The sequence below is a fragment of the Macrobrachium nipponense genome, chromosome 31 (genome assembly GCF_015104395.2).
Source record: "Macrobrachium nipponense isolate FS-2020 chromosome 31, ASM1510439v2, whole genome shotgun sequence".
Classification (NCBI taxonomy): Eukaryota; Metazoa; Arthropoda; class Malacostraca; order Decapoda; family Palaemonidae; genus Macrobrachium; species Macrobrachium nipponense.
In genome coordinates, this window is record NC_061093.1 from 46029153 (window position 1) to 46044636 (window position 15484).

The 15484-nt window shown below is 33.8% G+C and overlaps 1 protein-coding gene across 11 annotated transcripts in view; it reads right to left on the minus strand.

The window, feature by feature from the left end:
* LOC135206942 (adenylate cyclase type 1-like) overlaps positions 1-15484 on the minus strand; it is a 352691-nt gene that overhangs the window by 129269 nt on the left and 207938 nt on the right. For all 11 annotated transcript variants that reach the window (XM_064238463.1, XM_064238460.1, XM_064238457.1 and 8 more), the window contains 2 exons: positions 7556-7744; positions 4697-4872 (listed from right to left, as the gene is read on the minus strand). In XM_064238463.1, coding sequence (XP_064094533.1) covers positions 4697-4872; positions 7556-7744 — 365 coding nt within the window. The remainder of the gene's footprint in view (positions 1-4696; positions 4873-7555; positions 7745-15484) is intronic.

Consider the following 15484-nt stretch of genomic DNA (forward strand, 5'->3'; position numbering starts at 1 on the left):
TGACGCTTCCGACGCTCCGAGTTAACGACGCTTTTAAAAAACGCATACTATGATAAAAATCCTTTATAGTTTAGCACAGTATATTAATAAAAATAAGTTTCTGGTTAGATTACAACAAAAATTTTGAGATTATGATGATTTTCGACACTTTTTATGTTGTATTTTTCTATGTTTTTTAGTGACGCCTCATATGCGGAACTAGTTTCCGAGCGAATGAATACATACTAGTTTACATATAACAGTCCAAAAGCGCAAATAATGAAAAAATCATTGCTTGTTTCCAGTAATAATAACAAAACGAAGTTTCTGGTTAGATTACAACGCAAATTCCAAGTATCCAAAGAGAGACATTATCCAGTAATTTGATCAGAGAGAGAGAGAGAGAGAGAGAGAGAGAGAGAGGAGAGAGAGGAGAGAGATAGAGAGAGAGAGAGAGAGAGAGAGAGAGAGAGAGGCGTCTTCCGACGCTCCGAGTTAAGGACAGAGAATGTTCGTTTCGTTAAACGGCCTCTGACTCATGCCAGTAAATGTTTTGTTGATACTAATAATATAAGCCTATTTAAAGATACGTTTACTTTAATTAGTCTATATGATACGTAAATAGTAATCAACTGTTCTTGTAGCCCTCAATATTTGGCAAAATCGAAGTATCCAAAGAGAGACATTATCCAGTACGTAATTTGATCGAGAGAGAGAGAGAGAGAGAGAGAGAGAGAGAGAGAGAGAGAGAGAGAGAGAGAGAGAGAGAGAGAGAGAGAGAGAGAGAGACGCTTTGGCAACAATGGTCTCGGGGGTTTTTATAGCTTCCTTCTGCTTGATGATCGTGGATATTGTAGAAGGATTTCGACCATACTCGTTGCCAAATCGACGATACGAACGCCACGTTCATGCTTTGCTATAATTTCATGTTTTGCTTCCATCGAAATCATTTTCTTGGTTTTTTCTTATCACCTGCTTTGTCTTTAGCTTTGAGACCCATGGTAAATAATAATAGACAAAATAACACGAAAAATAGGCGCAAATACAACGAACTAAACAACGACGTGTTAACATGCAGCACCAACAAACAAACAGACTGAACGCCATTTATCGGTCGCCTATACAACTAACACTCATCGCAAAATCGTATCTCAAATATTTCGTTGTATATCAAGCTTGTATTTTCGCAAATTTTCTGTTATATCTCAAAACATTCGTATATTAGGGCAATCGTATATCAAGTTTCCAATGTAATTTGATCAGAGAGAGAGAGAGAGAGAGAGATGGGAGAGAGAGGAGAGAGAGAGAGAGAGAGAGAGAGAGAGACGCTTTGGCAACAATGGTCTCGGGGATTGACGTAACGTTTATTTTCTGAACAGATAGGACAGAGAAGTGTTCGTTTCATTAAACGGCCTCTGACTCATGGCAGGAAATGTTTTGTTGATACTAATATATAAGCCTATTTAAAGATACATTTACTTTAATTAGTCTATATGATACGTAAATAGTAATCAGCTGTTCTTGTAGCCCTCAAGATTTTGCAAAATCACTCCAGGTTGTACATAAAACTTCAAGAATGTAGTGTCACCAGAGGATTACAATAGTTTTTACCTTCAAGAACCAGCATTCTTTTATGAAAATAACTCCAGGTTGTACATAAAACTACAGGAAACGACATGTAGTGTAACCAAAGGATTACAAGTAAGGTTTTTATAACTTTTTATTAGTTTAAGACATATTTCCAAGCGTCGTTCCGGCTTACGACGATTTTCGGCTTACGACGCGTCTCAAGAACGGAACCCCCGTCGTAACCCGGGGACTGCCTGTATTGACATAAACGACCAAATTGAGAAACTGCTGATTGCCGACGTCATTTACCGTAACTATTGAGCAAGAACTCCAATAAAATTGTCAAGTTGTTAAACCCTTCCAATTCACAATTGTAGCTTCCAATAAAAAAAATAAATTACATTTTTGTTCATCCCTCATGCAGTGGAGATCTCAAGAAAGAATACTAGTAAATTAAAGATGCAACTGAGAAACTGCTGATTGCCGACGTCATTTACTGTAACTATTGAGCAAGAACTCCAATAAAATTGTCAAGTTGTTAAACCCTTCCAATTCACAATTGTAGCTTCCAATAAAAAAAAAAGTAAATTACATTTTTGTTCATCCCTCATGCAGTGGAGATCTCAAGAAAGAATACTAGTAAATTAAAGATGCAAGTTATAGCCGAGGCTGAATAAAACGAATAACAGCAAGGCAAAAGCGATGTACAAACTGGAGAAATCGCACGTAATGCTTATATAATGAAGTAATATGTGCATGTTTTCAACCAAACTTTGTTAATTTACGATGAAAGTTATCTCCGAATTATATCTCTTCTAACAAATAATGGCAGTGAAGATATCGATAATACTCAAATCAGACGAGATTTTGAGAATGTAATCAATATCAAATGCAAAGGACATACATGACGATGTTTGTATTCTGTAATACAGTAACAATATGATATTAGTAATATTGTAATTGGATACAACAAGCAAAACAAGCTTTATTTAAGTCACCATTATTAAAAATATAGTTGTACTGTTTAATTTTTGCAAATAATCACTTTTCTCATAAAAAGATTTCGGCTTTGTAATTTAGAAGTCCTATACTACAGATATGTGATAAATTCATGAAAATTCATGAAAATTTACCTCACCTAATCTAAAGGTTGTCTTATACAGAGAAATATACAGTAACAATTTATGAAGTAAACCTAAAAGCTACTGGTAAATCAAAAAATTTATCATCAAGAGAATGGTTAAACAATGAAATAAAAAAGCGTACAGAGTATGGAAAGGGCAAAAACACAAATCTAAAGCTAAAAAATTTTCAAATAAAATTTAAGATGCAAAACTGGTGGTTTATGACTGTTTAAACTTCAGTACATTTGTGTTAACTTCATTCAGGTATGTACATATGAAGTACATCCAAAGTAAACAGGCAAAGAATTATATAATACAAAGCAAACATGGGAACAGGTAACAGTAACAGCAGGAACAATGAGATACACGTCCTTAGCCAACAGATATGGATACTCCTTTAAAATGGTACCCAAATTGATATAATAACCCTAAAAAAATCTCCAATGAAAAGTTTCAAAATAAAAATGAGTAAAGTTCTTATAGGATCAAAATTAATCAATTATATTTTACAATGGCTCATTTCCACATTGGTTAGTTGTTAACCTATTACCCCATATCTTGCATTTGATAACCACACAAATATATGAAGAAACATATAAAACAACATAGTCCTCTTGGTACAATGGAACAATATACTGTATATGTATCTCAGTGACAAAAAATAAGTCTTGGAAGTTTACTCATGTGTCCTAAAGATCAAAAGAAGTTTCATCAAGTCATTCCTAAGGAGGCATTATAAGAATCTTAATGATGAGGAAGAGAACAGAACTGAAAGATCTGAGTGACCCAAGAGGAACTGTTTTTTTTTAATGCTGAATGATCCTCACCACCTACACCAAACCCCATTATGCCTATCCAAGTTCAAAAATTATGAGAAGTCACATGATTAAATTTGCTGCCAAGAACTAATGCCACCACACAGCTGAATGTAGTACCTCAACCTTACTATTATGACAATACTTTTTATTTATATTTAGATGCTTTTAAACGACTTTATTATATAAAAACATTTTATCATATTAATGTTTCATTTTTTACATTTCTTGTGGTATTTGATATTTTTCTAATGGTTTTTTGCATTATTATGGCTGATAACAATGGAACTACATACAAACAACAATGAGACAAACTTCAACCTAAAGTAATTTTAAAATGTACATTACTGTATATCATTCCATATATTTAACTCATATTATTTGAGATATTTTGATGTATTTCATGTGATTTGGCACTTTTTTTATAGGTTTTAATTCTGTAAGATGTTTTATCATTTATTGCTGATTAATGTGAACATATATAAATAAAAATCAAGTAAATTTTTTTCCCCTCAAATTTTTACCAAAAAATCACTTCAATTAACGTCACACATCTCATGTATAAAAGACTGGAGGTACCATTGTAGCGAGAAAAGAAAAAATTATATGTTTATACCAAAAGAAATTATGGAAAATTAAACAAAGGCAGAAGTTTAATGCAAACTTATTTCAGAAAGATTATCCATTGATAACCTTACTGTTAATGAAGTACATAACATAATTTAGCAACATCATCACCATAAACATTTTTAAGACAGCTTTTCAAACTATGGTGCTAGGTATGAAAAACTTACCTCCACTCTCCTCTGTCCTGTTCTCTTTTAGGACTAGTCCCTCAACTATCCCCTTTTCCCATAATTTTCTGGACCTATAAGATTCCATCCTTTTAATTCCACTGTGGCTCTTCTGTCTAACAGTGCCTAATCTTTTCTATCTCTATGTTCAAACCATCACAGTCCTACAATAATCATACTTATCATAAGCTCCCATTCACTCATTTAATCAAATTTATGCTCTAATTCCATGACTGAACTATTTGAGGTCTCATTCACAGGTTTAACTATTCAATCTTCACTGACTGAAGTATTTAAGCTTGCATTCATTGATTTTAACTGGTTCTGGTTCACATCTCAATCCTCTGCATCATTTTTGCAGATTTTCCTTTGCAGTTATAACCAATGTCAAAAGTCCCTACAGCATATATCTTACCTGGCTGCCAGGAGAACTATAAGCATAACAGATATTGTCACAAATGCTGCCAAAAACAAGAAGAGGAAGAGCAGTGTACGTGGTAACACCAGTGCCTGCACTGATGCCACAAACAACAGTAAAAACAAGGAACAAAGCAAGGAGTTCCCAAATCCCATGTCCACTTCTTCATGATACTGAAAAGATAAGAACAATCATAATGAATATGCCAGAAAACCTCACCAATAAAATGTAAAATGCAAATCCCTTTAAGCATATGCATAAGATGTACATATGGTGTCCTGGCCATAATTTCTCCCCTTTTATCACTTCAACCCCAGAAAATTTTGTAACAAAAGTCATCATAATTAATACATATCTTCATATCTTCAATCTAAAGCTCTTATTGAATGCTGTATATTGTATGCAAACTAACATGTCTCAGAATTATTATTTTTATTTTACTTAACAGGTAATTTTAAAAAGCAATTCAGCATTCAGTAGAAAGAGGAGTCCAGTTCTTCAAAGAAACAATACAATACAGTAATTAGTCTTCAATGTTTTCTCAAGCTCCTAAAACCTTTCTTACAATATTCCCTATCTTCTGAAGCTTGTAAAGACCTCTGAACTTGGAGTCAGGAAAAAAACCACTCCTTTCTTACATTGCTCCACATGACTCATGTCAGAGAAACTTGCAGCCCATTAATTTCCTAGAATGCTATTACTAGAAAGGACATACACCAAGAATAATCACCTTAATAAATCTCAGTTAAATGGTGGTACAAGAAAAAAATCTAGGTAATAAGAATGAATTCCGTACACAATCTGACACCAACATTTTCATATACTGAAAGGCAGTGAGGTTACATTTGTGACCTATCACCACCAATCTTTCTTTCTTTCTTTACATCTTCACCAGAAATACTTATGGACAGTCAGCTGATGCCTCCTTGATATGACCCAGCTACTGTTTGGTGTATGCAAAAGCTTGCCAAAATTCTGTCTTAAAAGACCCTGACAAACTGGGGATCAGCAGTATAATACATATTCCAAGGAGAGACAGTAGTATTTCTTTGATTTGGAACCCTCTGTATGTGTGTATAATGGGAGGACACTCAATTTAGGATCTAGTACCAAAGAGATATCCCAGAGATTAACCTATCCTGCTGACTGGGGCCAAATAATTCCCAATGAATGTAAAATTTTGTAATTATAAATCTTGGCCGTAAAACACCATCTTCTACTATGAACCAAATACAATATCTTCGGTTCTGTGGCTAATATTGGTGTGAGCTTGTCTCATGACCTTAAATGGGTATTCCTCACCAGTGGTTATGCTAAATCTTTTGAAACTACAGTTTGGTAGCACAGTACACAAATATCAGAAAGTACTGAGATATAAAAGCATAAAGTTTTAGAATTCTAATGATTCTCAGGAGCTGTTTCTTTAGTGATTATACATGTCATCAACTACCTACCTTATTGGTTCATTATTTTTATACCACTTAATGCCACCATTCATGAATGTTACTAATTTTGCTACCTTTTCACGCCCCTTACATTTCATCAGTTTAGTCTAGGAATGAAAGAATTTGGCAAGGTTTAAAATTACTGTGCTAGTACATATTTTTTGCTGCAAAATTTAATGTAATTATTCCCCCATTTATGAGCACACTAATACCTTTGTTGTAAAAAAATCTTATGCAGCACTGTCTATATTAATTAAACATGTACTATATTTTTCAAGGAACATTTTGTGCACAACAGTCCATTTGAAAACTATATATCACTACCATGACTGAATGGTCTCAAATGTCACTTGATTACTGTATGCATATAAATAAATGAACAGCATACTTGTGATATAAAGATGGCATATATTTTCATATGGAAAAATTATGGCCTTTGGGAAACCAATTACTTTATAAATCAAGCCTATGCACCGAGAGTGAGTAGAACTATTTTCATTGTAAATATTAAATAAAATTTAAATGGAATAATTAAAATTGTATCTTGACAGAAGTATATTGCACACCAATGATTATTTCATGACCTTTCCTACTGCATGAAAACATTTTTTATGAATATTAGACCCCACATTTTCTATGCACACTCATTTTTTTTATTTACATATTCAGGTCTGTGAACACACCTGAATAAGGGATCCAACTCGGTTATATATTTTAATTTTTGAAGACCATAAGTAATCTATTGTGATTGTGTAACTGCTGTTGGCATCATCCCTGTTCATTTCAGATAACTCTCGAAAATATTTTCATCTTTTCTCCGAAAAGTTGAAATTATGTAAAGAAAATTTAATTTGTAATTTTCTTTCATCTGATCCAATGACTATCATATACAATTCCTTGTGTGTGTGTCTGTGTATTCATATTTTAACTTTACAGGTATGTTGATGTACAAGAAAGTAAGTTTAATTTTCAAACTTCCACTTAAATACAAAGAATGATTCACTGTTCAAGTGCCAAGATAGTAACAGTAAATTAATAATAATGGTATGATCAATGTGAAGTTGATTACAAATCATTTATAAATAATTGGGTGAGACAAATGATCAAAGTAAAATAAAAATAAGTAGTTTACTTTACAGATGGAATGCAAAAAACAGTATCCAACAGCAGTTTGACAGTGTCATGCTGGTCTGAGCAAACCAAATCAAACACTAACTACAGTCTCTTTTCCTACCATGGGTCTACATATCCAAAGATCTGAAATAATAATCTAATTCTTGTATGGATTCTACACATTCAGTAACAATATAAACACTTTTATTATTAAATAACTCTAAAAACATAAATAGTATAGCAGAGCTCTAACAACTATTGTTTTTCCACTACAGAAGTATAATTACATGAAACTTACATTTTTCTCTTTTTCTCCATCTCTAAAACATAATGTTGAGAGTGATACATGAGTGGATTTCTCCCTGTCTACAGATCTAGCTTCTATTGCTTGAGCGAGGTATTTGTTAACCCGATTTGAAGGTGTATGAGGAAGAGAAGAAAGTCTTTTCTTGAATGGCCGTTTAAACTTCTCAGACAGAAGACTAGACTGTGAATATAAAAAATTAAATTAATTACCACTGTTAACATCAGTTTGAACAAAAAGACATTTAAACATCAAATATAATGCAAACAATAACAATATTAAAACAATTTGCATATAAAATTAAAGTGACATTATAAAAATGGAAAAACACCATCAGCAATAATAGTAGTGTCTAAACTGTTACATGAATCAATGTGCTGTAATTATCACGACTATCAACACAAGGAAAAGCTATAAACTATCATATTAAAATATACAGTTACACTTTCTTTTCTCCACTCTTGAAGAATCTCTTCAAACATTACTTTCCCAGGACTTCAAGTTGAATAGTTTCATTGAACATTGTAAATAATTCTAGCATATTACCACATCCCATTTATTACCAATAAAAAAACTTCTTTATTGAGTAAGTCATTAAAGGTATAGCAGACAAGACTACATTTAAGACTTTTAATCAACTGTACTTTCACTTTCAATTCATACAATGCACTTCCTTTACAATATACAAAAAATACCATCCTGGGATAAGTTAACAAGAATAGTTAATGAAAAATCAGATAACGTACAATAGTCTCCCTCCACAATAAACAAACAACTGCATAAATATATGAGAATTTGTATTTTACATTAAATTATAGTAAACAACAGAACATTATTAATGGCCCATAAGGGAACTTTTTGTTATTAGTTCTTTAATGAAAGCAGTTCACAAATGATTTTCAAATAAAATTTTCATATGCGATCTGGCACAAAATAAAATTATCAAGGCTTTCATATTGTAGCAGTTTGCCATTTTGCCACAATCGAAATCTTTAAATATTTTAAAATTCAATGGTTTTCCTTACATGAAAAATATACTTAATATATTACAATTCAAGCATAATAAACATATACAGTGTGCTATGAACGGTAGCATCTAACAGATGGGATAAAAAACACATGAGATACAATACTTGAGTAAAATATTCATGACACTAACCAAAATATAAATCACTGTATTTTGTTTAGTTCATGGTAAATACAATCCATAATGTCTAGTTTGTAAGTTTATTTAGTCACCTTCAAAGGTGTGAATGTACATTCCAAAACTTTTTTTTTTTGTAAAAAGTATGGTATAATCTCAAAATATCACAAATAAATGAAAAGTGGCACTAGTAAAGTGAATACCAAAACCTTGGTTCTCTACTTACCAGCAAAATGTCCAGAGCATTAAACACACTAATTAATTCTTTCAAGATTTTTCCCAACAAAGGCACTTCAAGAAGCCACCAGTTTTTCACTAAATGGCCTACCTTTATTTTACCTTTCACAAACTATTAAAATACATACCACCAAAATAAATTTTGGTGAAAATATACATTCATTTGAAAATAATTATAAATATGAGGTTAAAAAGCCAAGCACTAAAGCACTTCCAGCCAAATAGGAGACATTTCTGAAAAATGGCATCAGAGGGACGGCAGAATGATCAGAATGATATTAAGGTTTCTGTCATAAGTTATTTTCTTCATTAGTTCCTCATTCAACTGATACTTTTCTGGCAAATTCTATAAACAGTTTCTCATTCCCTTGTGATGTTGGAATATGGAATTCATTACATCAAAATTCACCACAAACCCAAGTAATTTTGACTCATCTTGGAACTGGTCATTCTCATTTGGCCCGTGGATATTTTATGAATCACCCATACGATCCAATCCTTATATGTACAGAATATAAGGATTGGATTGTATGGGTGATTTATAAAATATCCATGGGCCAAATGATAGTAACCAGTTCCAAGATGAGTCAAAATTACTTGGGTTTGTGGTGAATTTTGATGCGATGAATTCCATTTCCCCACATCACAAGGAAATGAGATATTATTTGTATCGGTTGAATGAGGAACTAATGAAGAAAATAACTTATGACAGAAACCTTAACATCATTCTGATCATTCACTAACATTTAAATATTTTTTGTGTAAATTTCAAAAATATAACTAACAAAAAATTTCAATTTTTGAAAGAAATCAGCTTAGAATTTTCTCAATCTCCAGCATTTTCAATTACAGTAACCAAATTCTTACAAAGTTGTAAATTAATATGTAAAACCTAAAATGACAAATTTGTTTAATTAATCTGTATTACATAATCATAGCTAACAAGCCTGAGGTCCTAACAATAGGATAAATCTTCTAACACCAGCTGGAAACCGGTTAAAAACAATCAAAGATTGTAATGCAAAGAATCTGTGGCATCTGGCAACTCAGCATAGATGAGGTGGAGCCATGCATGAACCCTGTGATGCATCAGTCTTTCTTCAGCCATTTTGGAGAGTGGATGTTTGCTTTTGCTCTCCTCCTCCCCAAGCCAATTTTTAACTTAGTCTGTGATTCCTCTCTGTTTGTTTTGGTTTTGATTGTTTGTAGGTGCTTGAGTGTTACCACAGATCCCTCCAAGAAGTCGCTGCCCCGTCAATGCTTGTGTCAAGCCTTCCAGAATTCCCTTGTTTATGGTTTTTAGCTTCCTCATTCACTGACCCCCATACCCCCTTCCAGTAGGTGTCATGCTAATTTCTGTAATGTTACCAACCCATGCCCAGAATGCTGTTCCTGGTCTGTTATGCAGTGGAAGAATTTCTACAAGAAGAGGGAGCATCATAGGATATCTACTCATCTTTCTTGGGAAGGATTTATCATATTGTTAAGACCCAAAGTTTGTTCTGCATATGAACAACTTTATCTTCAATAAAAACAAGTCTTATGGGCTTGCCCTGTGAGAGCTAAATAAATTAGCTAACTACTCTGGTTAAACTACTTAACAATAGTAATATTAAGTATAATGTCCTTCCTTGCAATTACAGTTATGCTTACTGAACCTTATAAATAAAAAAAATGACATCTCCAATTCAGCAGTTAACTACAGAACCTTAGTCATCTTAGCTTATGTCTCTGGAATAGTTATTATTGGTCATAAGTTTACTTTTACCTTTTTCAATGATCCTGTATCTCTTGTATTATGTGCTCTCAAAACATTCACCAGTCAAGTCACTGGAGTTTGCTAAACTAATTTTTAGTTTTGGTAATTTTCAATAACTAAATTTTCAAGCATGTCTTTACTGGTTCCTGACATTTTCAGTTATTATAGTACTATGATAATATACATACAGTGTAACATAATATCTAAGATTAAATTCACTCACTGAATCAAAATTGTAAAAACTGGCAATATAAAAAACCTCAAACAACTTTGTTTTCCATAGACAATTTTCTTATCTTTATTATTAAGAACTGACAAACTCACTGCCACATGACAGCTTAAACAACAATCAGAGGCTATCATGGATGAGAATTTACACCCTACAATGGCATTTACCTTATCTGGTTATAAATTCACTCATTCTGTGAATGTCTGTGACCACAGCTTTGCTTGAATTTAAAAGAACTGGATCAGTAAAAATAAGGAGCATGACTATTAAAACATCAATGAATACAGCACCTAATAATAATTATGAATGCATCCACATGAATTTCTCACTACTGTATTTACTTTTACTTATGACAAACATCTCATTCAACAGATCATCATCAAGTTTGTATTTCTGTAACCCTACTGTATAATCTGATATTTTCTTTTATAAGACTTAATACATATACCATCATTTTCAAAAACTGTTTTTTGATCTATGGACATGTAATGGTGTTTCCAACAAATTACATATATAAGGCGGAAGATTATGACAAGATTCTTCTCAGGGAACCGACTTCCAACAACATACCTAGATTAAAAACAAATGCTTACAGCAATTCACTGAGAAACCTCAGTAATACCTTATTGGCTGAGTGTTCCGTGGTTACAATTTTCTTTCAATTGCTTAGATCAGGAAGTTCTGCTCACACATATTTCACTGTTTCCCTGGTACTTTTCCATTAGCGCACAACATATTTGATGGCATTCAAGACCCACTTAAAAAAAAAAAGGTTGGAAATATCTACTTGGGTTTTATTTGTGAAATTGAGGTATCTGGTATGCTAATGTTGTTTACTCAGACTCTACAGACTACCAGTACTTTTACCTAGCCAAACTCAATAATACTGTAATATTAAATGTATTTATTCAAATATCATTATAGATACTATATTCTGTACTGTTATTATTACAGCAAAATCTCTCATAACCAGCAACTTGGGATCAAAGGGGTGTAGTGTTGAAATCCAGACTACACATACACACTCACATACTCATGTTCACAGACTGAAAAAGCACTTACACTATGAACACCACTTATTGCATGTTTGCTTGCCGCCCCCCCCCCCTCTCTCTCTCTCTCTCTCTCTCTCTCTCTCTCTCTCTCTCTCTCTCTCTCTCTCTCTCTCTCTCTCTCTCTCTCTCCAAATATTTCTCATACAGAATTTGGCATTTGCCCATAAGTACATAGTTTACCTTCATGTGATTCTTAAGTGTAAGTACTGTTGTAGTATACATATAACAATGAATATTTTTTATGTACCTAACACTAAATGACTGCATTAATTGCTGAACTGTCTGGCATTCTATAAATTTCAATAAAAATACTGTACCTGAAAGAGTGGGGGATCCGAACCAATAACTGCTTAATTTGCTTAACACAATGAACACATACATATACACATGCACACTAGGTTTACACATCAACCTAACACAACAAAAACACAACAAAGTATACAACTAAGTATTGAATTAAATTTACTAAAAATCTTATCCTAATACACAAAATAAAATAATTTCTTATATTTAACCTAAACTTAATTGTCTTTATCATTTTGCTTGCAAACTTAAGCACTAACAAACCCATTGCAACCGCCAGTTATCTACTGGAGTTGAAAGACGAATAGTGTTTTATAAAATGTTTTCTGCTCTACCTACGCTGTTTTCTCTAGTAAATCGCAGCAGCATGACCTATTATTAAAAAGACTTTCCTGATGTCTTAAATGTGTGCTTTGCCCTAGTTTTTATTTTTCTACCATATTGCAAGTAATATTTCTATAATAATAGATAATTACATGTAGACAAACATTTTTTCTTCTTAATATTCCCTTTAAAATATAGTATCTTGCTGAGAAATAGTTACAAAATGACATATTATTTTAATTAATTTGTATTTTTCATAGGTAACAAACCTGAGGTCTTAACAAAAGAATAAATCTTCTAGCGCTAGCTGGAAACCCGTAAAAACAATCAAAGATGGTAAAAACAAAGAATCTGTGGCACCACGCAATCCTTGCACATATGCAGTGGATGTTTGGTCTTCAACCAAGCTCGGACCCTGTAATATGCCAGTCTTTCTTTTACTGCCATGGAGACTGGAGTTTTGCTTTACTTTCCTTTTCCAAGCCGGTTTTTTTTTATTGCAGCCTGCACTTTTTATTCATCCTAGAAGTTCCGTGGACATCGTGTTAGACAAACCTTCTTTGTTGGAGTGTTGAACTTCCTTGGGACAGATGCTGTTGTGGTATATACGTCTTTAACTCTGCATCAGCATCGCTTGCATTATGGGTGATAGGCTAGTCCGTCTCCTAAGAGAGTATTGCCCCTCAGAGAGACAGGACCCCATACTTCGCTTTAGTGTTTTGATTGGAAATTGTGTATTGACATTTATGTATCTTTCACACATGTCTGGAAACTTTGTAATGTTTTAGTCTTTCAGAATGTGTGCATTGCAGGATGTTCGGGACGAGTTTTAATGACGGACGATTCTTTCTTCCCTTCTTGCAGGAGCAGTAGTGTTTGTTGTTTTGCCTCTTTCCCTCATTTTTAGTAGGATTGGGCCGTGGGCTTTACAGCTATCACCCATCTTTCCCTCCATCCTCACATATTATAATATTTTAGTGTCTCTCAGGTTACATCTTCCTGAGGGAGAGAGAATTTCATTTATTTACAAATTATGAAGTTGTCAGCCGTTTCTCGTCTGGAACCTGGCAGCGGGGGCGTTCTCCCACAACTTGACAGCCCCCTTATTCGCTTCCATCTGACAAGAGATGCCATTTCACTATATTTGACTTGTGCATTTAAGCAGTCAATGCTGTCGGCGGTGGGAGAAGTGCCATAAGTCAGGAATGACATAACCCAAACCTGACGTATCTGGGGGACTGCCTGTAGTAAATGTAAACCAGGATGTAAAAGCAAAAAGTGTTCTGGATTGACAAACATGCTTTGCGTTTCACAAGGGTTAAGCTTCAAGCCAAAAACCTACTCCATTCATGAATACATATGTGCTAGATCTCTATTTGCAGATTCTGCAACCAAAGACCTAAGGCACAGAGAAGGAACCACAGCTAGAAGAGTAGCATCCTTACCACAACTCACTAGTAGAGAAAATAAATAGAAAAGTTCAGGAACACTACCTTGAAGAACATCAGAAATGACATAAAACTAAAGCTACTACACTGGTCATCAACACAGATTCCTTGGATTCTGCCAATTAGAAATTCATTTAAAATATTAATAAAAGATCAACGAATTCCCAATAATTTTAGCTTGTAAGTATGTACTTCACAAATCAAAGTCATAGACTGCACTTGAATCTAAACTGATGATGGGTGCCTCTGCACCTTCATCAAGAGCACTCTGCAAGTGTAGACAATGATAAGAGTGCATCACAAGTACAGGGAGTCCCTGGTTAACAGCGGCGGTTCCGTTCCTGGCCAAACGTCACTAACCAAAAATTGATGATAACTGAAAATCGCCAATAATTATGGTAATAAATGGCATTTACGATGTTGTGCCAATCGACCGGTTACTGGCGCCGTTAACCACTTATTGGCGCCATTAACTGCTTATCAGCGCCAATAAACTGTTTTTTTATGCTGATACACCATCTACCGACGTCAATACTTAATTACTGCCACCGAAAATTGCTTACCATTGCCAAAAATCTGATTAACGATGTTAGCCAAGTCTGTAAAACTGGAATGTCATTAATTGACACTGCCAATAAGCAAGGAAACTTATGAAAACCAAACTGTAATGCTGGTAGTAAGTTATTATCTTTAACAAACTTACAAAGATGTTTAGAGAGCAGCTTTTCAAAAAGCTTAGATAAAACATAGATAACTGACATCAACTTTTATTCTCAGGGGCATAAGGAAAACTTGGTTCCATAGGTAATGTAGCAAAGTTTCCCCTCAAAACAGAAGAAAAATTTGCAAACTTTCCCAAAGTAGTAGTAATCTTAAGAACAATGGAATCAGCAGTCTTTAAAAAGGAGTGAAAGATCTCATTGGGGTCTTTGCCACCTTAACGGTCAAGCCCCTGAAGCAAAGTTCATCCCTTTTGTTATAAATTCATATACAGTACAAGTCCTACCCAACACTGTTAAGACTATTACTTTGATGTATTCTTTTCTTCTTGAGAACAGTGAATCAAAAGGAATTTTATTTAAAATAATAAGGATACCCTTTCTTCTCTTGCAAGAGACCCAAGCCATCTCTTTTTAATAGGTACTGCTTTCATTACTCTTTGATTAAGCTTAATTTTTTAAAAACTTGGCTTTCTCCCTTAAGATGTTTCCTGCTCCCACAGTCTATAACCATTTCAGGAGACAAATATATCACAGATTCCTGGAATGGACCACACTACTGTTTCTGAACATTCTTTTAATTCCCGCAAGCCTAGGTTTGATAATAAAATTAGGATGCACCTACCACCACACTGCACACGTGGCCAAGACACAGAATACATCAGTTGCAGATGACAGATTTGTCTATTTTTCTATACCTTCTTT